This window comes from Salmo trutta, chromosome 14, assembly GCF_901001165.1.
Source record: "Salmo trutta chromosome 14, fSalTru1.1, whole genome shotgun sequence".
In the NCBI taxonomy this organism is placed as follows: Eukaryota; Metazoa; Chordata; class Actinopteri; order Salmoniformes; family Salmonidae; genus Salmo; species Salmo trutta.
Window position 1 is genome coordinate 72,555,776 of NC_042970.1, and position 26,531 is coordinate 72,582,306.

Here is a 26,531-nt window from a genome sequence, read left to right on the forward strand (position 1 = left end):
TAATGTTTACATATCTTGCATTACTCATCTCATATGTACATACTGTATTTTATACCATCTATTGCATCTTGCCTATGCTGCTCTGTCATTGCTCATCCATATATTTATATGTATATATTCTTATTCCATTATTTTACTTAGATTTGTGTGTATTAGGTAGTTGTTGTGGATTGTTAGATTACATGTTAGATATTACTGCACTGTCGGAATTAGAAGCACGAGCATTTCGCTACACTCGCATTAACATCTGCTAACCATGTGTACGTGACCGATAAAATTGGATTTGATTTTGATTTGAACTACTCTCTTTCTATCTCTCACTTCTTTCGACAGTCTCACTTACAAGAAGCAGAGTAGATACACTTGAGTCTATATCAATGGTTCGTTCCATCCAGCCCTACATTAAACGGAGAGATAAATAGATTGATGCAAGCTGGGAATATAACTGTACCAGGCAGTGCCATTTGTCATTTTGTAGCCGTGCAGTATTGATGTAGCTTTTATGCGTCATGTGATGTGTCCCCATGTCTGAATTCCCCCGAGACTAAGACAAACAAGAACACAATCTACTGGAGCTAACAAAACCTGATGCTTTATCCTTGCCATACAGTACGCAGCCACTAGCATTATGCCTCTCGCTTACCAACCGTTCAACTAAAATATACAGAGAGAGAGAGAGAGAGAGAGAGAGAGAGAGAGAGAGAGAGGTAAAGTTATACTGCGACTAAGGGAAAAAATACATAGGATTTTCTATCCTATACAGTAACTCAGACAGACTGACAATATCTGATCAGTATCACACTCTGTAAGCGTGTCCGTGAAGCAGCCAAAATGTGTCTGCTTTAAAGTGAGCCCACAACTTGTTCACATGATCCGGTGGTGTGGAGAGTCGTGCTGTGAGAGTCTCCATCCCAAATAGCACAATCTTCCCTACATAGTGCACTACTTTTGACCAGGGCCCATAGGACTCTGGTCTAAAGTAGTGCACTATATAGAGAACAGAGTACCATTTGGGGCGCAGCCAAAGGATTGACAGACAGACATGTCATTCCTGGGTAGCCGAGTGGATTTGGAGGAACAGTCTCTTGCCTACCAAACGGCATCCTATTCCCTACACACAGTAGTGCACTACTTTTGACCAGGGCTCTATACAAATACTTTTTCAGATCAACTGACATTAACCGAAGTTATGATCAAATTGAACAACTCCTGTTGGTCAAATGTCAAATGAATAGGGTGCCATTTGGGACACTTTGTGAGATGGGGCTTATCATATCCGCCCTGGACAGCAACGGACTCTTCCTTCAGGTTGTATGGGGAGACACGAGTCTCTCATGTTTCACAGGTTGGTATCTTCCTATCCAGACGATAGTAATACTGTAGCTTCAGCTGGGTCGTGGTCAGTAGTAGGGCACACAGTAGAAAACGTTTTGCAACAGAACACACATTTTTTTTATCGGAAATGTTTAAGTAGTACCTCCCCATTTCACTCCATTTTCTTCCTATTGAACACAACCCATAATACCTGAAGCTATTTGTGAGCCTTCAAGAAACTGGCTAAGGTACTGAAAAACTCCACATGGCTATTTGTCAACATGTCAACTTCTTCTTCCCAAGATGGCGTAGCAGTTCAGACGTCCTTTGTCTTCCTCTTGTCGTGTTCCGTGTATATATATATTTACATATTTTCTTCGCATATCTTTTTACATATTTTTTTTCTAAAAACTCAACCTCAAAACACTCATGCAACCCGCCTCACCAATTTAAAAAATAAAAGTATTATTTACCTCAAATCTGAAATCCAAAACAGAAGCTAGCCAGAGGTTAGCCAGTTCACTGGCTAACGTTGGAGTTCAGCTAGCCACGGTTAGCGGTCCTCAGCTATCCATTAGCTCGAAAAGCTATCACCAATTTTTTACAGTGCGACTCAGACCAGAGCTTACCGGACCTATTCTCTCTCCATATCCCCGGATTTCTACCGCAGTTGCCAATAGTCACCTGAGTGACTATTGGCAACGTTGGTCCCGGAGTTAACATAAATTATTCCGGAGCTAGCCAGCTGAAGAGTTTCATCAGCCACTCCTGGGCTATTCCGGAGCTAGCCAGCTGAAGAGTTTCATCAGCCACTCCTGGGCTATTCCGGAGCTAGCCAGCTGAAGAGTTCCATCAGCCTCTCCTGGGCTACAATCACCTATCTGGACCCGTTTTACTGCCGATGCGGAGCCCCATCGGGCCTTCACGACTGGACCACCGACGTTATCTGCCCGAGGGAGTTATCCAACTGGCCCCTCCGTCACGACGTAACCCGAATGCCCATCTGCGACCCGCTAATCATTAGCTGTCTTATCGGCTGCTATCTGAATAGGTCTATCGGACAATTTTCTTGGGCCACTATAACTAACTATTTTGCCAATTGGACTGGTCCCCCCTACCACATGGAACCCCATTAATCTACAGACGGAATCGCACGAGGTGGCTAAAAACAGACCTCCTCCATCTTCTACCAGCTTGCTACCTATGGCTCGGCTAGCTATCTAACTCTCACTGGACCCTTTGATCACTCGGCTAAGCATGCCTCTCCTTAATGTCAATATGCCTTGTCCATTGCTTTTCTGGTTAGTGTTTATTGGCTTATTTCACTGTAGAGCCTCTAGCCCTGCTCATTATACCTTATCCAACCTCTCAGTTCCTCCACCCACACATGCTATGACATCTTCTGGTTTCAATGATGTTTCTAGAGACAATATCTCTCTCATCATCACTAAATGCCTATGTTTACCTCCACTGTACTCACATCCTACCATACCTTTGTCTGTACATTATACCATGAAGCTATTTTTTCGCCCCCAGAAACCTGCTCCTTTTTCTCTCTATTCCGGACGTCACAGACGACCAATTCTTATTACTTTTAGCCGTACCCTTATCCTTATACTTCTCTGTTCCTCTGGTGATGTAGAGGTGAATCCAGGCCCTGCAGTGCCTAGCTCCACTCCTACTCCCCAGGCGCTCTCTTTTGATGACTTCTGTAACTGTAACAGCCTTGGTTTCATGCATGTTAACATTAGAAGCCTCCTCCCTAAGTTTGTTTTATTCACTGCTTTAGCACACTCTACCAACCCGGATCTCCTAGCCGTGTCTGAATCCTGGCTTAGGAAGTCCACCAAAAACTCTGAAATCTTCATCCCTAACTACAACGTTTTCAGACAAGATAGAACGGCCAAAGGGGGCGGTGTTGCAATCTACTGCAGAGATAGTCTGCAGAGTTCTGTCCTACTATCCAGGTCGGTACCCAAACAATTTGAACTTCTACTTTTAAAAATCCATCTCTCTAAAAACAAGTCTCTCACCGTTGCCGCCTGCTATAGACCACCCTCGGCCCCCAGCTGTGCTCTGGACACCATATGTGAACTGATTGCCCCCCATCTATCTTCAGAGCTCGTGCTACTAGGTGACCTGAACTTGGACATGCTTAACACCCCAGCCATCCTACAATCCAAGCTTGACGCCCTCAATCTCACACAAATTATTAATGAACCCACCAGGTACCACCCCAAAGCCGTAAACACTGGCACCCTCATAGATATCATCCTAACCAATTTGCCCTCTAAATACACCTCTGCTGTTTTCAACCAAGATCTCAGCGATCACTGCCTCATTGCCTGCATCCGTAATGGGTCTACGATCAAACGACCTCCACTCATCACTGTCAAACGCTCCCTGAAACATTTCAGCGAGCAAGCCTTTCTAATCGACCTGGCCCTGGTATCCTGGAAGGATATTGACCTCATCCGTCAGTAGAGGATGCCTGGTTATTTTTTTAAATGCCTTCCTCACCATCTTAAATAAGCATGCCCCATTAAAGAAATTTAGAACCAGGAACAGATATAGCCCTTGGTTCTCCCCAGACCTGACTGCCCTTAACCAACACAAAAACATCCTATGGCGTTCTGCATTAGCATCAAACAGCCCCTGTGATATGCAACTTTTCAGGGAAGTTAGAAACCAATATACACAGGCAGTTAGAAAAGCTAAGGCTAGCTTTTTCAAGCAGAAATGTGCTTCCTGCAAAACTAATTCAAAAAAGTTCTGGGACATTGTAAAGTCCATGGAGAATAAGAACACCTCCTCCCAACTGCCCACTGCACTGAGGATAGGAAACTCTGTCACCACCGATAAACCCACTATAATTGAGAATTTCAATAAGCATTTTTCTACGGCTGGCCATGCTTTCCACCTGGCTACCCCTACTGCAGTCAACAGCACAGCACCCCCCACAGCTACTCGCCCAAGCCTTCCCCATTTCTCCTTCTCCCAAATCCATTCAGCTGATGTTCTGAAAGAGCTGCAAAATCTGGACCCCTACAAATCAGCCGGGCTAGACAATCTGGACCCTTTCTTTCTAAAATTATCTGCCGAAATTATTGCAACCCCTATTACTAGCCTGTTCAACCTCTCTTTCGTGTCGTCTGAGATTCCCATAGATTGGAAAGCAGCTGCTGTCATCCCCCTCTTCAAAGGAGGGGACACTCTTGACCCAAATTGCTACAGACCTATATCCATCCTACCCTGTCTTTCTAAGGTCTTCGAAAGCCAAGTCAACAAACAGATTACCGACCATTTCGAATCCCACCGCACCTTCTCCGCTATGCAATCTGGTTTCAGAGCTGGTCATGGGTGCACCTCAGCCACGCTCAAGGTCCTAAACAATATCGGAACCGCCATCGATAAGAAACAATACTGTGCTGCCGTTTTCATTGACCTGGCCAAAGCTTTCGACTCTGTCAATCACCACATCCTCATCGGCAGGCTCAATAGCCTTGGTTTCTCTAATGATTGCATCGCCTGGTTCACCAACTACTTCTCTGATAGAGTTCAGTGTGTCAAATCGGAGGGCCTGTTGTCCGGACCTCTGTCAGTCTCTATGGGGGTGCCACAGGGTTCAATTCTTGGGCCAACTCTTTTCTCTGTATACATCAATGATGTCGCTCTTGCTGCTGGTGAGTCTCTGATCCACCTCTACGCAGACGACACCATTCTGTATACTTCTGGCCCTTCTTTGGACACTGTGTTAACAACCCTCCAGACAAGCTTCAATGCCATACAACTCTCCTTCTGTGGCCTCCAACTGCTCCTAAATACAAGTAAAACTAAATGCATGCTCTTCAACCGATCGCTGCCTGCACCTGCCCGCCTGTCCTGCATCACTACTCTGGACGGTTCTGACTTAGAATATGTGGACAACTACAAATACCTAGGTGTCTGGTTAGACTGTAAACTCTCCTTCCAGACTCACAACAAACATCTCCAATCCAAAGTTAAATCAAGAATTGGCTTCCTATTTCGCAACAAAGCATCCTTCACTCATGCTGCCAAACATACCCTCATGCTGCCAAACATACCCTCATGCTGCCAAACATACCGTAAAACTGACCATCCTACCGATCCTCGACTTTGGCGATGTCATTTACAAAATAGCCTCCAATACCCTACTCAACAAACTGGATGCAGTCTATCACAGTGCCATCCGTTTTGTCACCGAAGCCCCATATACTACCCACCACTGCGACCTGTACGCTCTCTTTGGCTGGCCTTCGCTTCATAATCGTCGCCAAACCCACTGGCTCCAGGTCATCTTCAAGACCCTGCTAGGTAAAGTCCCGCCTTATCTCCGCTCACTGGTCACCATAGCAGCACCCACCTGTAGCACGCGCTCCAGCAGGTATATCTCTCTGGTCACCCCCAAAGCCAATTCCTCCTTTGGCCGTCTCTCTTTCCAGTTCTCTGCTGCCAATGACTGGAACGAACTACAAAATTCTCTGAAACTGGAAACACTTATCTCCCTCACTAGCTTTAAGCACCAGCTGTCAGAGCAGCTCACAGATCACTGCACCCGTACATAGCCCATCTATAATTTAGCCCAAACAACTACCTCTTCCCTTACTGTATTTATTTATTTTATTTTGCTCCTTTGCACCCCATTATCTCTATTTCTACTTTGCACTTTCTTCTACTACAAATCTACCATTCCAGTGTTTTACTTGCTATATTGTATTTACTTTGCCACCATGGACTTTTTTTGCCTTTACCTCCCTTATCTCACCTCGTTTGCTCACATTGTACATAGACTTATTTTTCTACTGTATTATTGACTGTATATTTGTTTTACTCCATGTGTAACTCTGGGTTGTTGTATGTTGTCGAACTGCTTTGCTTTATCTTGGCCAGGTCGCAATTGTAAATGAGAACTTGTTCTCAACTTGCCTACCTGGTTAAAAAAAGGTGAAATAAAAAAATAAATAAAAAATGATGAACAACAGCACACTGTCACAACTTCCGCCGAAGTTGGTGCCTCTCCTTGTTCGGGCGGCGTTCGGCGGTCATCGACACCGGCTTTCTAGCTGCCACCGATCCATGTTTCTTTGTCGATTGGTTATGTCTTGATTGTTCACGCCTGGTTCCCATTTAGTTATGATTACTTCCCTATTTAAACCCTCTGGTCATCATGATGTTTTGTGTGTTATTGTTTTACTGTTGGTCGTGTTTATCGTTGTTTGTTTCATCCCTGCGTGGATTTTGCTTGAGCTTTTCTAGAGTAAATACGTATGTTTTTACAATTCTTTTGTGTCCTGCGAATGACTCTATTTTCTCATCTCCTATACACGAACTCGGACAGAATAATGCACCATATTAATATGGAGTCAGCAGGCGCATCAGCTCCTCCGGTACCAGTCGAGGAACAAGTCCAGCAGCACGCAACAATGTTACAACATCTCAGCTCAGCCATGGATCGCATGCTGCTCACCATGGAGCGTTGGGGAAAAAGGGAGTTTTCCGACGACTCTATCCTCATCACCTCAACCAACACCACCACTGCCCACCCCTCTGTCAAGTCGATCCAGTGGGATTAGGCTCTCGCTTCCGGGGGCTTACGATGGAACGGCTGCTGGGTGCAAGGGTTTCCTACTCCAAATGGAACTATACCTGGCGACCGTTCACCCAGTGCCCTCGGGATACGAGAGTGTGTCAGCCCTCATCTCCTGTCTGTCTGGAAAAGCCCTTGAGTGGGCCAACGCGGAGTGGGGGAGTATAGACGCTACGTTGGTTCGCTATGAGGATTTTACCCGTCGCTTTCGGGCTGACTTCAATCATCCACCTGAGGGGAGAGCGGCGGGTGAACAATTGTTCCATCTCAGACAGGGGATGAGGAGTGCTCAAGATTTCGCACTGGACTTTCGAACCCTGGCTGCCAGCGCGGGATGGAATGAGAGGGCCCTGATCGATCATTACAGATGTAGTCTACGAGAGGACGTCCGTCGGGAACTAGCCTGCAGGGATACCACTCTTACCCTCGACCAGCTGGTGGATTTATCCATCCCAGGAAATCGAGGCAGCAGGCAGGGTACTGGTGGATCATCCCAGGTGAGTGGGCACCAAACTCACCCAGAGCTTCCTGTTGCGCATATGTATCTCTCTATAGAGTTCCCTGAGTTTCCCCCGAATTCTCAGCATAAGGCGCAAGTAGATTCAGGCGCAGCTGGGAACTTTATTGATTGTGTGTTTGCTCGTAGTTTAGGGATTCCTATTGTTCCTGTTGATGTGCCTTTCCCTGTACATTCTTTAGATAGTCGTCCTTTAGGATTGGGTCTTATAAGAAAGGTTACGGTTCCGCTGGGTATGAGAACGCATGGGGGGTCATGAGGAGAAAGTTAGTTTTTTCTGATTGGTTCTCCTGCGTTTCCAGTGTTATTGGAATTTCCCTGGTTGGCTTATCATGACCCCACTATTTCATGGCAACCGAAGGCTCTTACCGGATGGTCACATCAGTGTTCAGGGAGATGTATAGGTGTTTCCATAGGTGCAACTATGGTGGAGAGTCCAAACCAGGTCTCCACCATGCACATCCCCTCTGAATATGCCGATTTGGCTCTCGCTTTCTGTAAAAAGGTGACTCAATTACCACCCCATCAACGGGGGGACTGTGCGATAAATCTTGTGGCAGACGCTGCACTTCCCAAGAGTCACGTGTATCCTCTGTCACAGGAGGAGACGACGGCTATGGAAACATATGTCACCGAATCTCTGGGACAGGGATACATTCAACCTTCCACTTCACCTGCCTCCTCGAGTTTCTTTTTGTGAAGAAAAAAGATGGAGGTTTGCGCCCGTGCATTGATTATAGAGGTCTTAAACCTCTTATGGCTAGGGGGCAGTATATTCACGGCTGGATAAAAAACGTACCCGATTTAATCTGATTATTAGTCCTGCCCAGAAACTAGAATATGCATATAATTATTAGCTTTGGATAGAAAACACTCCAAAGTTTCTAAAACTGTTTGAATGGTGTCTGTGAGTATAACAGAACTCCTATGGCAGGCAAAAACCTGAGAAGGTTCTGTTCAGGAAGTACCCTGTCTGAACATTTCTTGCCCTTGTTGATTCTCTCTATCTATTACAAGGGATCTCTGCTGTTACGTGACACTTCCCACGTCTCCAATGGGGTCTCAGAGCCCGGGAAAAACAGGAATGACGTAATTCAAAGCCCTGGCTGAAACACACGAAAGCAAAAGCTAAGTGCTCTATCAGAGGAGAAATGCTTAGGCTCGTGACCTGCCCCGCCCCCGTCTTTCGGTTTTTCCCTCAGTTTACAGACATGCAGATTCCCGGTCGGAATATTATCGCTTTTCTACGAGATAAATTGCATTAAAATTGGTTTTAAACAGCGGTTGACATGCTTCGAAGTACGGTAATGGAATATTTAGAATTGTTTTGTCACGTTCTGCGCCATGCGCACGACCGTGATTTACCATTGGGATAGTGTCTAGAACGCACGAACAAAACGTCGTTGATGGAACATAACGATGGATTATTTGGGACCAAACCAACATTTGTTATTGAAGTAGAAGTCCTGGGAGTGCATTCTGACGAAGAACAGGAAAGGTAAGACCATTTTTCTTATAGGAAATGTGATTTTGGTGAAGGCTAAACTTGCCGGGTGTCTAAATAGCTAGCCCTGTGATGCCGGGCTATGTACTTAGAATATTGCAAAATGTGCTTCATCCGAAAAGCTATTTTAAAATCGGACATATCGAGTGCATAGAGGAGTTCTGTATCTATAATTCTTAAAATAATTGTTATGCTTTTTGTGAACGTTTATCGTGAGTAATTTAGTAAATTCACCGGAAGTGTTCGGTGGGAATGCTAGTTCTGAACGTCACATGCTAATGTAAAAAGCTGGTTTTTGATATAAATATGAACTTGATTGAACAGACATGCATGTATTGTATAACATAATGTCCTAGGTGTGTCATCTGATGAAGATAATCAAAGGTTAGTGCTGCATTTAGCTGTGGTTTTGTTTTTTGTGACATTATATGCTAGCTTGAAAAATGGGTGTCTGATTATTTCTGGCTGGGTACTCTGCTGACATAATCTAATAGTACTACATCTGGGCACTATGAGTACCTTGTCATGCCATACGGGTTGATGAATGCTCCATCTGTTTTCCAATCATTTCTTGATGAGATTTTCAGGGACCTGTATGGACAGGGAGTAGTGGTGTATATAGATGACATTCTAATATACTCCGCTACTCGCGCCGAGCATGTGGCTATGGTGCGCAAGGTGCTTGGTAGACTGCTGGAGCATGACCTGTATGTGAAGGCTGAAAAATGTTTGTTCTTCCAACAGTCCGTCTCCTTTCTAGGGTATCGTCTGTCAGAGTCAGGGGTGGAGATGGAGAATGACCACATTTTAGCCGCAGCGTAATTGGCCAACACCAACCACGGTAAAGGAGGTGCAGCGGTTCTTAGGGTTTACAAACTACTACCGGAGATTTATCCAGGGCTTTGGGTAGGTAGCGGCTCCCATTACCTCACTGCTTAAGGGGGGACCGGTGCGGCTGCAGTGGTCAGCTGGGGCAGACAGGGCTTTTAATCAACTGAAGGCTCTGTTTACCTCGGTTTTCTAAGTCCTGCCGTCTCATTCCTTTGCCCGGTCTCCCTACGGCCCCACAGACTGCGGAGGCCCTGTTTATGCACGTTTTCCGGCACTACGGGGTGCCTGAGGATATAGTGTCTGATCGGGGTCCCCAGTTCACATCTAGGGTCTGGAGGGCGTTCATGGAGCGTTTGGGGATCTCGGTCAGCCTGACTTCGGGGTTTCACCCCGAGAGTAATGGGCAGGTGGAGAGAGTTAACCAGGATGTGGGTAGTTTCTGCGGTCTTATTGCCAGGACCGGCCGGGGGAGTGGTCGGAGTTTATCCCCTGGGCAGAGATGGCCCAAAATTCTCCTCCACTAACCTGTCTCCATTTCAGTGTTTACTAGGTTATCAGCCGGTTCTGGCACCGTGGCATCAGAGCCAGATTGAGGTACCTGTGGTGGATAATTGGTTTAGGCACTCGGAAGACACCTGGAATGCTACCCATGTACGCCTGCAACGGGCCATCAGGAGACAGAAGGCGAGCGCCGATCGCCACCGTAGTGAGGCCCCGGTATATGTACCGGGAGACCGAGTCTGGCTCTCGACCCGAAACCTGCCCCTTTACCTGCCCTGACAGAAGCTGAGTCCGCGGTTTATGGGGCCATTTAAAGTCCTGAGGAGATTGAACGAGGTATGTTATAGGTTACAGCTTCCCACTAATTATCGTATTAACCCCTCGTTCCATGTGTCTCTCCTCAGGCCGGTGGTGGCTGGTCCTCTCCCGCAATCTGAGGTACGGGAGGTTCCCCCGCCCCCTCTGGACATCGAGGGGGCACCGGCGTATACTGTGAGAGCGATCATGGACTCCAGACGTTGGGCTAGGGGTCTTCAGTACCTCGTGGATTGGGAGGGGTACGGTCCGGAGGAGAGAAGCTGGGTGTCGGCGGATGACATACTGGACCCTTCCTTGCAGCAGGATTTCCACCGTCGCCGCCCAGATCGCCCTGTGCCTCGTCCTCCGGGTCGTCCCCGACACCGGTGTTGTCGCACAGCTGGAGCCGCGCGTCAGGGGGGGTACTGTCACAACTTCCGCCGAAGTTGGTGCCTCTCCTTGTTCGGGCCGCGTTCGGCAGTCATCGTCACTGGCTTTTTAGCTGCCACCAATCCATGTTTCTTTGTCGATTGGTTATGTCTTGATTGTTCACACCTGGTTCCCTTTTAGTTATGATTACTTCCCTATTTAAACCCTCTGGTCATCATGATGTTTTGTGCGTTATTGTTTTACTGTTGGTCATATTTATCGTTGTTTGTTTCATCCCTGTGTGGATTTTGTTTGAGCTTTTCTAGAGTAAATACGTATGTTTTTACACATTTTTTGTGTCCTGCGATTGACTCTATTTTCTCATCTCCTATACACGAACTCTGACACACACAATGTGTTGACATGCAGCATTATCAAGATGCGTCCCCTACTCGTGTATTAGATATTGTGAACAATGATGTATTCTAAATGCATTGCCTCACACAAACAGCATATTGTCAACATGCCAAGGTTATGTATTTGTGTGCATTGATCCGACAGACTGAGCATTTCAATAATTAAGGGACTGTATGGACTACTGATTGGTTGTTCCAATCGCTCGTGGTATATGAATGAGTCATTAATAAGAGAGACACAGAGAGATAGATATTAATTCATGTTTATATATGAATAATACTTCGCGTCTATATAGTAAATATGGACTAATTGTTTGGAGAAGGAGAGAGAGGGCAGGAAGGGGGAGAGAGAGAAACAGAGAGAGGTTATGAGAGAGAAACAGAGAAAGAAAGATTAACCGAGAGGTTATGAGAGAGACATCGAGAGAGTGACAGAGAGAAAGGGCAAAACAGAAAGAGAGATGAATGAATGTTTATGTATGAATAATACATCTATATAGTAAATATGGACTAATTATTTGGAGAAGGAGAGAGAGCAGGAAGGGGGAGAGGGAGAAGTTGTGAGAGAGACCGAGACAGAGCGAGGGAAACAGAAAGAGGTTATGTGTCACGTCCTGACCATAGAAAGCTGTTATTTTCTATGGTAGAGTAGGTCAGGGCGTGACGGGGGTTTTCTAGTTTAGTTTTTCTGTTATGTTCTAGTTTTGTATTTCTATGTTGGGTTTTGTTTGGGATGATCGCCAATTAGAGGCAGCTGGTCCTCGTTGTCGCTAATTGGAGATCATACTTAAGTAGGTGTTTTTTCCACCTGGGTTTGTGGGAGATTGTCTTTGAGTTAGTGTATGTTTCACCTCTGCGTCACGGTTTCTTGTTTTGTTATTCAGTTTATTTATATGTATTGCATAGTTTCACAGTTCAATGAAAATGTGGAACGATAATCACGCTGCACTTTGGTCCGCTCCTTCCTACGACAGCCGTGACATGAGAGAGGCAGAGAAAGAGCGACAGAGAGAGAGAGGTTATGAGAGAGGCAGCAAGAAAGAGAAATATAGCAACAGAGAGAGAGAGTGACAGAGAGCGAGAGACATATGTTTCCCATGCCAATAAAGCCCTTTGAATTGAACTGAATTGAGAGAGACAGAGAGAGAGAAACAAAGACAGAGTAGCAGTGTGTAGTAGAGTTGAAAGATAGGAGATAACTAATCTGATAGGGAGAGTGTCAGGGAAGAGGAGGTGCTGGCGGCTGCCTTCCACGCACACAATGCTTTCTAGAGGGAGAGAGAGGAGTGGAATGGAGGGCCTTCCGATTCAACTTCAGCTAATTGAAAGAGCTTTTTGGCAGGAATGGACTGCATAAGAGCAGAGGAGCGAACAGTGCTGATAATGAGAAACAGAAAGGGAGAGGAAATGGGAGTGAATGAGAGAAAGAGAGATTGGAAAGTGGGAATGAGGTAGAGGAAATGGACAAAAAGAGAGACTAAAAAGTAGATAAAGGGTAACATAAAAGAGTGAAAATTAAAAAGGAAAGATAGAAACCACAAAAGCGAAACCACAAAAGCGAGAGACAGAAAGATAGGGATGGGTTCTCTCATCCAGTTCTATAGGGTTCTGTCAAAAGGAGAGGACATTTTAACTCAATAGCCCAAAAGCACAATGAAATAGTCCACTAAATACATCTCTACCCCAATAAACAGGACAATCATTTATTAGCCAAAAAAATTATGGCTGTATTCTCTCATTCTATACCTCCACTCAGCCCTGAGATGAAGAGATGAGATTGGTTGGTTAGGGTGGAAACACCACAGACGCCCCCTATGGCAGGGTCCCAGGTGTGTGTGTGTGTGTGTGTGTGTGTGTGTGTGTGTGTGTGTGTGTGTGTGTGTGTGTGTGTGTGTGTGTGTGTGTGTGCGTGTGTGTCAGCCATTTAGAGCTTCTATGATGCAGTCTTTGCCTGAATCAGCCTGAGGTAAAACCACTTTATCGGTGAAATAGGATGAGAATAACATGCCAGACGTACTACACGCATGAGAGACCTGCAGGAGTGTTAGACCACCGTGGGCACCACATACTTTACGGTAGAGTGTTGTGTAGTACAGAGATGTGTGTGTTGTGTTTCGTGTGTTCGTGCGTGTGTGTTTGTGTTTGTGTGTGTGTGTAGAGCACAGGAATAGAAACACAAATATCAAGATACTAAGCTTGTCACGCCTGCTCCCGCTCCCCCTCCCTGGCGCTCGAGGGCACCAGGCTACCCTTCTTTACACGCACCTGTCACCATCATTACGCGCAGCAGCGCTCATTGGACTCACCTGGACTCCTTCACGTTGTTGATTACCCCCTGTATATCTGTCTCTTCCTCGGTGGTGTTCCCTGTGTCTGCATTCATTGTTGTTATGTGTTCCTGTCCAGACGCTGTTCCTGTTCTGTTTCATGTCCGTCAGTTATTAAACCTTCACTCCCTGTACCTGCTTCTCATCTCCTGCGTCGATCCTTAAAGAATGTGAACACCATTACAAGAAGCATCAGGGAGTTTTTTTAGAGGTTTGATTTTGTTGGTGACGTTGGACCCGGGGGCCGTCGCCGATGGAACCAGGGATGCCTAAGCTGGCTCGTTGGGCTCTCATGCCCTAGCTGGCTCGAGAGGTTTCCTTGTCCCGGTTGGCTCGGCAGGTTCCCATCCCACGTCATGCTTCAGCCGGCTCGTCGGGCTCCTATGCCTCAGCCGGCCCATGAGTTTTCTAGTTTTGTTGGTGACGTCAGGCTTGGATTCCACCGCTGATGGAACCGGGGTTGCCTAAGCTGGCTCTTCGGGCTGTCACGCCCAAGCTGGCTCAAGAGGTTTCCTTGCCCCGGTTGGCTCGGCAGGTTCCCATCCCATGTCATGCTTCAGCCGGCCCATAGGGCTTCTACGCCGCAGCGGGATCGTCAGGTTGTTACGCCTCAGCCGGCCCATCCAGCTCGCCCAGGTGGGACACCGGGTGGCGCCCCGGGGGGGGTACTATCATGTCTGCCCCTGCTCCCCCTCCCTGGCCCTCGAGGGCGCCAGGCTACCCGTCATCATACGCACCTGTTACCATCATTACGCGCAGCTGCGCTCATTGGACTCACCTGGACTCCCTCACTTTGTTGATTGCCCCTGCATATATGTCTGCTTCTCTGTGTTGTTCCCTGTAGTAGCATTGTTTGTCGCGTTGTGTTTATGTCCAGATGGTGTTCTTGTTCCATTGCTTGTCTGTCTATATTAAACCTTCACTCCCTGTACCTGCTTCTCATCTCCTGCGTGGATCCTTACAAAGCTCACTTGAAAGGATGTAATATGTTATACTGAGTGACCGACGGAAAGGAAATGTACAGTTATGACTATAACTACTGTTCCCTGAAGGAGGGAACGAGGTATAACATACTATGGAGAGTCAACGACCAGTCATATTCACCTGAAGAACGGAAATCACACCCAACGGGCCAATCACACCCAGGGCTCGCATTAATTTCTTCAATTTAGTACTGCTCTTCAGTGAGCCCAAACCCCTTGACAGCGTGGGGGCAAAATACATTATACCTAGTTCCCTACTTCAGGGAACAGTAGTTATATTCATAACTGCACGTTTATTTTCAGTCGGTCACTTGGTATAACATACTATGGGGACATACAATCACGCCCCAAGCCGGCTAAGAGTGTACCAAACTAGGAGGCCCACGGTAAGCCAAGCACACACAGGTTCCACCGGCTCCAAAAAAGGGTTATAGAAGCCACCTTTTTCTCTAATACTTACCCGAGAAGCCTGAACTGTCAGAGCCCCATATAAATCAAATCAAGATCAAATCAAATTTTATTAGTCACATGCGCCGAATACAACAGGTGTAGACCTTACAGTGAAATGCTTACTTATGAGCCCCTAAACTACATAAACTACATGGCATTACCCATATGGTTGATGAGGATCTCCATATTGCAAATGTACGGTCCCTTACAAGACGTCCGCGAGTGTTATTAAAATAGGCCGACGACCTCAGGTTGTGCCCCAGGGCTCGGTCTTCCGGGAAGTCATCGAATAAAGTCTCTCGGATATTTGGTTTACGTTTTATAACATTTACATTTTTGGTCATTTTTCCGCTGTACTGGAAAATTCCACCAGATGGCGACTGGCTGCTTATTGCAAATGGACAAAATATCACCAAACGGACATGGGCATTTCTCCTAAACAAAAAAGACTTCGAAGATGAAACTCGGTGAGCACAGGTTTGGCCAAATGGGCTGTTATCCCAGAAACAAGATGTCGTTGAGGCCTCAATGCTTTTTAAGTTGAGGCCCATTTTCAAAACGGTAGGTCAAAACGGTAATACAGGTCAAAGGTCAAAACGATAATACAGCGCTAATTTGACCACTTCACGTGAAAGTACAAAAACCTACACGTGTAAGGAAAAAAAGAACCAGCTATTTATCTATCGTAATTTCCGAGAAATAATTCAATGTCCATTTGGTGATGGTTAAAGAAAAAAAAATCAAGCAAGTTATAGATCCAGTTGCGGCGTGTTCAGACGAATCCATTAAGGCGGGTTTTGGAGCTCTATGTGATTTCTGTGATATTCTGTACTCACACACACATACACAGTCAATGGGGAGTGACACAGTGTGAGGCTTACAGACACACAGAGCCTGTGTTACTTTCAGCTTCCTGTGACAACCGGAAGTGCCTTAAATTGGGGTCATAGGGGCTGTTTCGAAGGGTTAAAAAGGTCACATCTTTCCAAAATTTAATGTGTGATGAGGCAACTCTCATGAGCTGTAAATCAGTCATTTCTCCCATCAGATGTCCAAGAATAACTCACACACACACACAGCCAGGATGGAATAACAGTGTGGGGCTTACAGATACACAAAGCCTGCAATAGATACCGGTGTTCGCACCATCAAAGAACCGTCAGACCTAGAGCTCTGAAACTTTATATACATGTTCTAGAGCTTAAAACCTGTTAGGGCTAGGGGGCAGTATTTACACGGCCGGATAAAAAACGTACCCGATTTAATCTGGTTACTACTCCTACCCAGTAACTAGAATATGCATATAAAACTGTTTGAATGGTGTCTGTGAGTATAACAGAACTCATATGGCAGGCAAAAACCTGAGAAGATTCTGAACAGGAAGTGGCCTGTCTGACAAGATCTTGTTTTTCTTGTCTCTGTTTATTGAAGACTGAGGATCTTTTCTGTAACGTGACACTTCCTACGGCTCCCATAGGCTCTCAGAGCCCGGGAAAAAGCTGAATGATGTCATTCCAGCCCCAGGCTGAAACACATTTGCGCTTTTGGCAAGTGGCCGATAAGAGGATAATGGGCTTAGGCGCGTGCACGAGTCGATCCCGTGCTTTATTTTCTGTCGTCTATTTACCTAAACGCAGATTCCCGGTCGGAATATTATCGCTTTTTTACGAGAAAAATGGCATAAAAATTGATTTTAAACAGCGGTTGACATGCTTCGAAGTACGGTAATGGAATATTTAGAATTTTTTGTCACGAAATGCGCCGTGCTCGTAACCCTTATTTACCATTCGGATAGTGTCTTGAACGCACGAACAAAACGCCGCTGTTTGAACATAACTATGGATTATTTGGGACCAAACCAACATTTGTTATTGAAGTAGAAGTCCTGGGAGTGCATTCTGACGAAGAACACCAAAGGTAATCAAACTTTTCTAATAGTAAATCGGAGTTTGGTGAAGGCTAAACTTGCTGGGTGTCTAAATAGCTAGCCCTGTGATGCTGGGCTATCTACTTAGAATATTGCAAAATGTGCTTTCACCAAAAAGCTATTTTAAAATCGGACATATCGAGTGCATAGAGAAGTTCTGTATCTATAATTCTTAAAATAATTAGTAAATTGTAATTTAGTAATTTAGTAAATTGTTAGTAAATTCGCCGGAAGTTTGCGGGGGGTATGCTAGTTCTGAACGTCACATGCTAATGTAAAAAGCTGGTTTTTGATATAAATATGAACTTGATTGAACAGACATGCATGTATTGTATAACATAATGTCCTAGGTGTGTCATCTGATGAAGATCATCAAAGGTTAGTGCTGCATTTAGCTGTCTTCTGGGTTTTTGTGACATTATATGCTAGCTTGAAAAATGGGTGTCTGATTATTTCTGGCTGGGTACTCTGCTGACATAATCTAATGTTTTGCTTTCGTTGTAAAGCCTTTTTGAAATCGGACAGTGTGGTTAGATTAACGAGAGTCTTGTCTTTAAAATGCTGTAAAATAGTCATATGTTTGAGAAATTGAAGTAATAGCATTTCTAAGGTATTTGAATAATGCGTAGGTTACGTAGGTGGGACGATTTGGTGCCACCTACCCTAGAGAGGTTAATCCATGGCTTCTGGTTGGTGAATGTACGTACAGTCACTGTGGGGACAACGTCATCGATGCACTTATTGATGAAGCCAATGACAGATGTGGTGTACTCCTCAATGCCATTGGAGGAATCCCGGAACTTATTCCAGTCTGTGCTGGCAAAACAGTCCTGTAGCTTAGCATGTGCTTCATCTGACCACTTTTTTATTGATCTAGTCACTGGTGCTTCCTGCTTTAATTTTTGCTTGTAAGCAGGAATCAGGAGGATAGAATTATGGTCAAATTTGCCGAATGGAGGGCGAGGGAGAGCTTTGTATACATCTCTGTGTGTGGAGTATAGGTGGTCCAGAGTTATTTTCCCTCTGGTTGCACATTTAACATGTTGATAGAAATGAGGTAAAACTGATTTAAGTTTCCCTGCATTAAAGTCAGGGGCGGAAATCCCGGGGCGGACGGGGAGGACACGACCCCCCCCATCCTGGGAAAAATATGATTTGTCACCCCCAATATATCACTGAAACATAACTATGTAATTTAAATAATATTAATAATACGCAATGAAAGCAATTGTGCTGATTATAGACACTTAATAGCGCGTTTTTAAGTTTCAAAAGATTGCGACCCCCCCCCCACCCTTGGCCTCACAATGGTTTGATCCACTGCCAGTTCCTTAGTTAGCAAGGTAACAGAGGGGTCGTATCCACTGTCTGAAAGGCACTCAATGAACGTAACTGACGTGAGGTTAATCCAGTCAATCGCGCACACACACTAGCTGAATATGCAGAGCTAGCGCGCAAATATTAACTATTAAGCTAGCTAGTACCTATTCCATTTATGTGGCCTCGTCAAAGATGGAATCTTTGCTATCGTCAATTTATTCCAAGATCAGCATGCAGATGATGTAAGTTAGTGCTTCAAAGTCCCTGTGATAAGGTTAGCGATAAACTGGAGTCCAAACTGAACAGAACTACACTCTCTTCTACCATTGTCTTAAATATATTTAATGGTCTCGTTGCAAAAGCTAAATTGTCGCAAGGGAACTTTTATGTATTTATTTTATTTCACCTTTATTTAACCCGGGTAGCAAAGATTATAGCAAACACCACTGAAACGGAATTGGTGCTCGCTAGCTTTGCAAATTCAGCTATTGTTGGAAGCCAGCCAATATGAAACAAACTATTAAAATTACAAAAGGTTGCAGCATATGTTGTGTAAATGGTGAACTCATACAGCTGTCAACTCTTGTCATTTTAATCCGTTTCACATTTGCTAGCTACCTTTTAGATCGAAGCCCAAATAGAATGATAAAAGATAAGATGATAGAAGCCCATCTCCTACTGTAAATAACCTACACACTGTGTGTGTGTGTGTAGCCAGCCAGGTAGAAAAATGGCAGAAAAATAAAAGACGGACATCAGAGTATTTTTCAGTACACCAAAACGCAAAGTAAGAACCCTAGTAGCCTAATATCTCAAAGACTAGTTGATAAAATGTTCATAAGAAAGAAATGAAATTCTAATGGAAATGTTTCACAATGATGTCATTAGGCAGAGCAGGCAACAGATGGCACACAGACAGCAGAGTTGGGGACAGATATGCAGGGACAGACTGGCAGAGACAGGGAGTCTCAGGTAAGTTTGTTGAGTCTTTGTTTGGCAACATTATGAAAGGTTCTCAATTTTGTTTACTTGTAAAATACCCTGATGAAGACAGCTTAGCTGTCGAAACGTTGGTTATTAAAATTTTTGCATCTGAGCTCTTAGAGTGTGCGGCTTTCCTTTATTTTCTAGTGTTCTGCTCCGCTAGCCAGCACCTCGCCTTTATAGGTGTGCGTTTCTTTTTTCTAGATTACTTGTAAAATAGGAACATAATTGGAAAATGCCATGGATACCCCCACTCTCAACTTAAACTGGTGACTGAACTAAGACTTGTTAAAGGCAATGGTATTGCTGTTGTGATTAGTTGTGTAGTTTTGGGTACCGGTAGTTAGGAGTACGGCAAACCCCTTATTTCTTTGGTTCCTCAATATACATTTACCATATTACAATGTAGGCTATGTGTTACAGCACTACTTTTGGTGTCCCCCTCAGGAATTGCTCTTGAGAAAATTTCATGTAATTGTCCCCTCCAAAGTTGATATCAGATTTTCGTCCCTGATTAAAGTCCCCGGCTACTAGGAGCACCGCCTCTGGGTGAGCATTTTCTTGTTTGCTTACGGCGGAATACAGCTCATTCAATGCTATCTTGGTGCCAGCCTCTGTGGTGGTATGTAAATAGCTACAAAGAATATAGGTAATGTGGTCTACAGCTTATCATGAGAAACTCTACCTCAGGCGAGCAATGGCTTGAGACTTCCTTAGATATCATGCACCAGCTGTTGTTTACAAAAATACTTAGACCGCCGCCCCTTGTCTTACCAGACGCTGCTGTTCTATCCTACCGGTACATCGTATAACCAGCCAGGTGTATGTTGATATTGTTGTCGTTCAGCCACGACTCCGTGAAGCATATAGGGAACCAGAACCTGCTGCAACTTGACGATGCGCACTGCCATGCTGCCACTGCAATCCATAAACCTCACAGTTCTAAGAACAATACTTACCTTGTAAGCCTGGAATATCAGAACTTGTACAAGCAACCGCATGTTCAAAACAGCAGAAACCCTGTTGTGACTTGGTAAAGCGCAAATGCACGCTACATAGCAGGTCCACAGACTCCAGTGGTTCAAACAGAGGCTCACACAGAGTGTCCAGGACCAAAGCCAGGTCCCAGATTGGTGCCATAGGCTCAGACACTGGTCTGAGCCGACACACGTCTTTCAGGTACCGCACCCCAGAGGATGAGACCACTGGGTAGAGCTGTCAATCCCTACATGACACTCCGAGATAGCTGCCATATATGCCTCCAATGTGAAAAAGGCCCTGCTCAAAAAGTTCTTGCAAGAACATCAAAATGTCCACCAAAGAGCTTTGAAAAGGAGAAACTCCTTTAACCAGACACCAACACTCAAATGCACCCCACTTATATGTATACAACCCTCTCGTAGAGTGTGTGACGCGCAAACTGTACAGTCGTAATCACTTTCAAGGGTAAACCCCTAGCCGTCAAATTCAACCTTTCAGGGGCCAAACCCACTGATCCCATATATGTGGTCGTGGGTGCCAAACTCTCCCATGCGCCTGGGACAATAGATCCCGATGACATGGAACCCTCCACGGGTCCCAGCCCAACAGGCGGATGATCACCGGGAACCAGGGTTGTCTGGGCCAACGGGGAGACACAACAATCAACAACAGACCCTCCTGAAAGACCCTCCCCACGGTGGCTTGAATCAGATGCATCGGAGGAAATGCATAGCGCAGGGTACGAGGCCACTGATACGCCAAAGCATCTGTTCCCAACGGGGGGCCAAGATCCCTCATTGAGAAGAACAGACAACAATGTGCATTTTCTTGCGATGTTTAAGATCTACGTTGGCCATGCTGATCCGGTCCCATATCTGGGGAACCACCGAGGGGTGCAGTCTCCACTTTGTAGAGATAGGACCCCCACTGGAAAGTAGATCCACACACACGTTTAGAATTCTGGGAAGATGTGTTGCCCCGAGCAACAGGAAACGGGCCAGGTTTATGTTTTGGCCAATCAGTTATGCTGTGACAAGGTAGGGGTGGTACACAGAAGATAGCCCTATACAGTAAAAGACCAAGTCCATATTATGGCAAGAACAGCTCAAATAAGCAAAGAGAAACGACAGTCCATCATTGCTTTAAGACATGATTGCCAGTCAATGTGGAAAACTTCAAGAACTTTGAAAGTTTCTTCAAGTGCAGTCGCAAAAACCATCAAGCGCTAGGATGAAACTGGCTCTCATGAAGACTGCCACAGGAAAGGAAGACCCAGAGTTACCTCTGCTGCAGAGGATAAGTTCATTACAGTTACCAGTCTCAGAAATTGCAGCCCAAATAAATGCTTCACAGAGTTTAAGTAACAGACACATCTCAACATCAACTGTTCAGATAAGTCGGTGTGAATCAGGCCTTTGTGATCGAATTTCTGCAAAGAAACAACTACTAAAGGACACCAACAATAAGAAGAGACTTGCTTGGGCCAAAAACACGAGCAATGGACAATCTGTCCTTAGGACTGTTGAGTCCAAATTTGAGATTTTTGGTTCCAACGGCTGTGTCTTTGTGAGACGCAGAGTAGGTGAATGGATGATCTCCGCATGTGTGGTTCCCACCGTGAAGCATGGAGGAGGTGTGATGGTGGTGCTTTGCTGGTGACACTGTCTGTGATTTATTTAGAATTCAAGGCACTCTTAACCAGCATGGCTACCACAGCGATATGCCATCCCATCTGGTTTGCACTTAGTGGGACTATCATTTGTTTTCAACAGGACAATGACCCAACACACCTCCAGGCTGTGTAAGGGCTATTTGACCAAGAAGAAGAGTGATGGAGTGCTGCATCAGATGACCTGGCCTCCACAATCACCCGACCTCAACCCAATTGAGATGGTTTGGGATGAGTTGGAGCACAGAGTGAAGGAAAAGCAGCCAACAAGTGCTCAGCATATGTGGGAACTCCTTCAAGACTGTTGTAAAAGCATTCCAGATGAAGCTGGCTGAGAGATGCCAGGAGTGTGCAAAGTTGTCATCAAGGCAAAGGGTGGCAACTTTGAACAATCTAAAAAATTAAATATATTTTGATTTCTTTAACAATTTTTTGGTTACTACATGATTCGATATGTGTTATTTCATAGTTTTGATGTTTTCGCTGTTATTCTACAATGTAGAAAATAGTAAAAATAAAGAAGAACCCTTGAATGAGTAAGTGCATCCAAACTTTTGACTGGTACTGTATGTATAAGAGAAAATTACACACTTCCTCCCCCACGCACGCACACACTTACACACATACACACTACTTCTCATCCCACACCTCTCCCCTCTCTCTGCCTCCCTAGCCATACACACCAATAAGCCCCATAGCGGCACATCATCCCAAACCACTTCCAGCACATTTTCTCATTACACCAGACCTCATGTTCTGTCCTCTCCTCAGTGGCAGGGAGGGAGAAACACGAGAGAACCCTCCAGTCAGAGGCTATATCCCCATGAGGTCAACCTGCTCCCCAAAACAAGCAGAGAATGTGATACACAGGCACGCACGCGCTCACATGCACACACAGACATACACACACCACCACACTTCCTCCCCAAACAGAGAGTGTGAGTCACTGAGCCCCCCCCCCCCCCCCCCCCCTGCTGTAGTCCATCACTGTCTGACAGCATGGATCCACCACGTTCACGAGTCACGCACATAGGGCCTGCAGGGCATAATGTCTGTTACTGGGGGGTTGGGGGAGTCGAGGGGGTGGTGGGGGGCAGGCATCCAGGAGTTAGGGGAGGAGGTGAGGGGTGAAAGGGGGAGGAAGGGGCATCCAGGAGGGGGGTGGGAGGAGGGTAGGGGCATCCAAGCCATTAGGGTCACCATCACCTCTCATTCTGTACCTCCGCTCAGCCCCGAGATGAAGGGATGAGGTTGGTTGGTGGCAGGGTCCCTGTGTGTGTGTGTGTGTGTGTGTGTGTGTGTGTGTGTGTGTGTGTGTGTGTGTGTGTGTGTGTGTGTGTGTGTGTGTGTGTGTGTGTGTGTGTGTGTGTGTGTGTGTTGACAAGGGTCCCAGGTGTACTCCAGGAGGATGATTGAATGCCAGGCCCTAACTACCAACTCTGGGTCTCAGTGACAGAGAAGGAACTCCGTTGGGGATTGAAATATTCATGGGTTTGTGTTTGTGTTATTTTATTCCTGTTGTTTGGAAGTTGCGATGAGGGACATATACGCATAACTGCATCTGATAATAAAACAAATAAACATCCCAAAAATGTTATACTCTCACCCAGGTTGCATATCTCACACACGCACACACACACACACGCACACACACACACACACACACACACACACACACACACACACACACACACACACACACACACACACACACACACACACTCCAATCCAAACCAACCACAAAAAATACAATTCTGTTTATTTTTAGAAAAGGAAAGTGGAGGATTGAGAGAGGAACGGCTTTTGTACGAGTATATATTGAGATAACAGCATCATCAGTCAGTGCCCCAACCCTTATTAGACTGTAAATGTAACTCTGGAGATAACAGCGTCATCAGTCAGTACCCCCAACCCTTATTAGACTGTAAATGTAACTCAATCAGTACCCCAACCCTTATTAGACTGTAAATGTAACTCTGGAGATAACAGCATCATCAGTCAGTACCCCAACAACAGTGCTAGAGGAAGGGAGTCTGACACACACTCACACAAAACACACACACACAAAACACACACACACACAAAACACACACACACACACCTCATAACCTCCTACTGTTCTTTGGACCTCTTTTAATTTAATCCGTTTGTCCCCAAGCATTCAATTAGTCACAGAATCTATGAACAATGCAAGCACTAAAAGCAAAGCCCTATGAAGTTAAATGGAGATTAATTATTCATGTACTGAGTGTACTGTAATGTTCTGTACTGTAATGCGTCAGATAACAAAACAAGTAAATGAAGAAAGAAAAATATGTTTTCTTTCATGATTATTGTGGTTAATGGTAAGATAAGACTGTTGTAAAAGGCTGTACATATCCACCTCTCTTCAGGTTCTGCTGGGATGACTAAAAAGAGGACAATGTTCCTCAAAAGTCTGTGCGTGTGTATGTTTGTGAGTTTGTGTATGTGTGTGAGTTTGTGTATGTGCATGGGTATTGTATGTGTGTCTAGGTGTGTGTGTACTATAAGGAAAAGGCTATATGGACACTCCTGACCTGCAAACCGATATTTCCTTTCAGAATTGGCTAAAATTTGGTTAGAGTTAGGGTCAGGGTTAAGGGTTTGGTTAAGGTAAATGTCAGTTTTAGATGATGGTTAGCCGTTTTGCAGGTCAGTAGCGCCCTTATAGTCTCTACCCTACTATACTCTATGTTTCTACGCCTCTGTACCCCCATATCTAGGGCACTCACTTGAGCACTTCATTAGAGTTGCCTTGTTTGGAGCCCTTCTTGTTAGGGGTCTCGTTGCAGCCTGACTTGAGCAGTGTGTGTTGCCCCCGGTCCAGCATCATGGTGGAGGTCGCCATGGCGATGACAGCCACTGCATCCCGCACCCGAGCCTCCAAACTGTAGTCCCATTCATCATACGACACCGAAATTAGCCCTGAGAGAAGGAGAGAGAGAGGGAAAAATAGAAAGGGAAAAAGAGAAGAAAATGGGGGGGTAGGGGAAGATGTGGAAGGAAGAGGGGTGAAAAGGTGGGAGGTGGAGAGAGAGGTTAAAAGAGCCATCTCAAATAACAGAGGTGCCACATGAATTAAAAACTTGTTTGAAATCCCAAAATACAACTCCCTTTACAGCTGAGCTCACCCAGAGTAGGATGAAGATTCCCAGAGACGCTGATCTAAGATCAGTTTGTATTTTCCGTTTAATAAGGTTTAAAAGCTGGGGAGAATAAACTGCTCCTGGATCAGTATGCACCTTAACTTTTTACCCTTCTCCTGACCCCCATTCTAACCCCATCCAGTAACTACCTGTGGGAAACACGGCGGGGACATTATCGGCGTCGCCGGCCACTAGCGACGGTACAATCCAGGTGTACCCGTATCCCGTCAGTCCCACAGAGTTTGCCACCTCAAAGATGGTGTAGGCCTCCTCCTTGGTGCAGTAAAGCAGGTAGACAGGGCTCTGCAGCTTCTTCATCTGGTTCTGGATCTTAGCGTCTCCGTCATCCACAGACATGTCCAAAAGGAGGACTTCTTCTAGCTCCCAGCCCACAAAACTGTTCTCTATGGTGCTCCGGATCTATGGTGGGGGAGAGGGAAAGGGGGGTGGGGGGAGAGGAGAGAGGAAGGAGAAGGAAGAAGAGAGAGGGGAGGAGGAGGTAGAAGAGTGAGGGAGGATGAGGAAAAGAAGAGGAGAGAGGGAGGGAGGAGGAGAAGGAGGAGGAAGACGAGGAAAGAAAAGTATTGACGTTCTGTTCCAATATCCACACAAGAAACACCACTTGAAAAGTAAACAGTATACTGTCTGTCTGGCAGTCTTTCTGGCTCCTCTCTTGGGTTTAGCTGTGCAGGTGTAAGACTAGTAGTTGTACTTGAGCTTTAGGTAATGGCTGTTTTCTAAAGAATGCTTTCAAGACAAGGGAAAGGACAACAGGTTTGGTGTGGGGCATCTCTCATAGGGGTTTCATAGGAACAACAGGTTTGGTATGGGGCATTTCTCATAGGGTTTCAGAGGAACAACAGGTTTACTCCAGTGCTAGCCTCTCTACACTGGCTTCCTGTTAAGGCAAGGGCTGATTTCAAGGTTTTACTGCTAACCTACAAAGCATTACATGGGCTTGCTCCAACCTAACTTTCCAATTTGGTCCTGCCGTACATACCTACACGTACGCTACGGTCACAAGACGCAGGCCTCCTTATTGTCCCTAGAATTTCTAAGCAAACAGCTGGAGGCAGGGCTTTCTCCTATAGAGCTCCATTTTTATGGAATGGTCTGCCTACCCATGTGAGAGACGCAGACTCGATCTCAACCTTTAAGTCTTTATTGAAGACTCATCTCTTCAGTAGGCCCTATGATTAAGTCTAGTCTGGCCCAGGAGTGTGAAGGTGAACGGAAAGGCACTGGAGCAACGAACTGCCCTTGCTGTCTCTGCCTGATCGGTTCCCCTCTCTCCACTGGGATTCTCTGCATCGAACACTATTACAGGGGCTGAGTCACTGGCTTACTGGTGCCATCCCTGGGAGGG

At 45.6% G+C, this 26,531-nt stretch overlaps 1 protein-coding gene across 1 annotated transcript in view; it reads right to left on the reverse strand.

Moving 5' to 3' along the window:
- LOC115147307 (glutamate receptor ionotropic, NMDA 2B-like) overlaps positions 1-26,531 on the reverse strand; it is a 129,543-nt gene that overhangs the window by 35,580 nt on the left and 67,432 nt on the right. Inside the window, 2 exon segments of the mRNA XM_029689487.1 lie at positions 24,752-24,944; positions 25,315-25,585. Of these exon segments, the coding sequence (XP_029545347.1) occupies positions 24,752-24,944; positions 25,315-25,585 (464 nt within the window).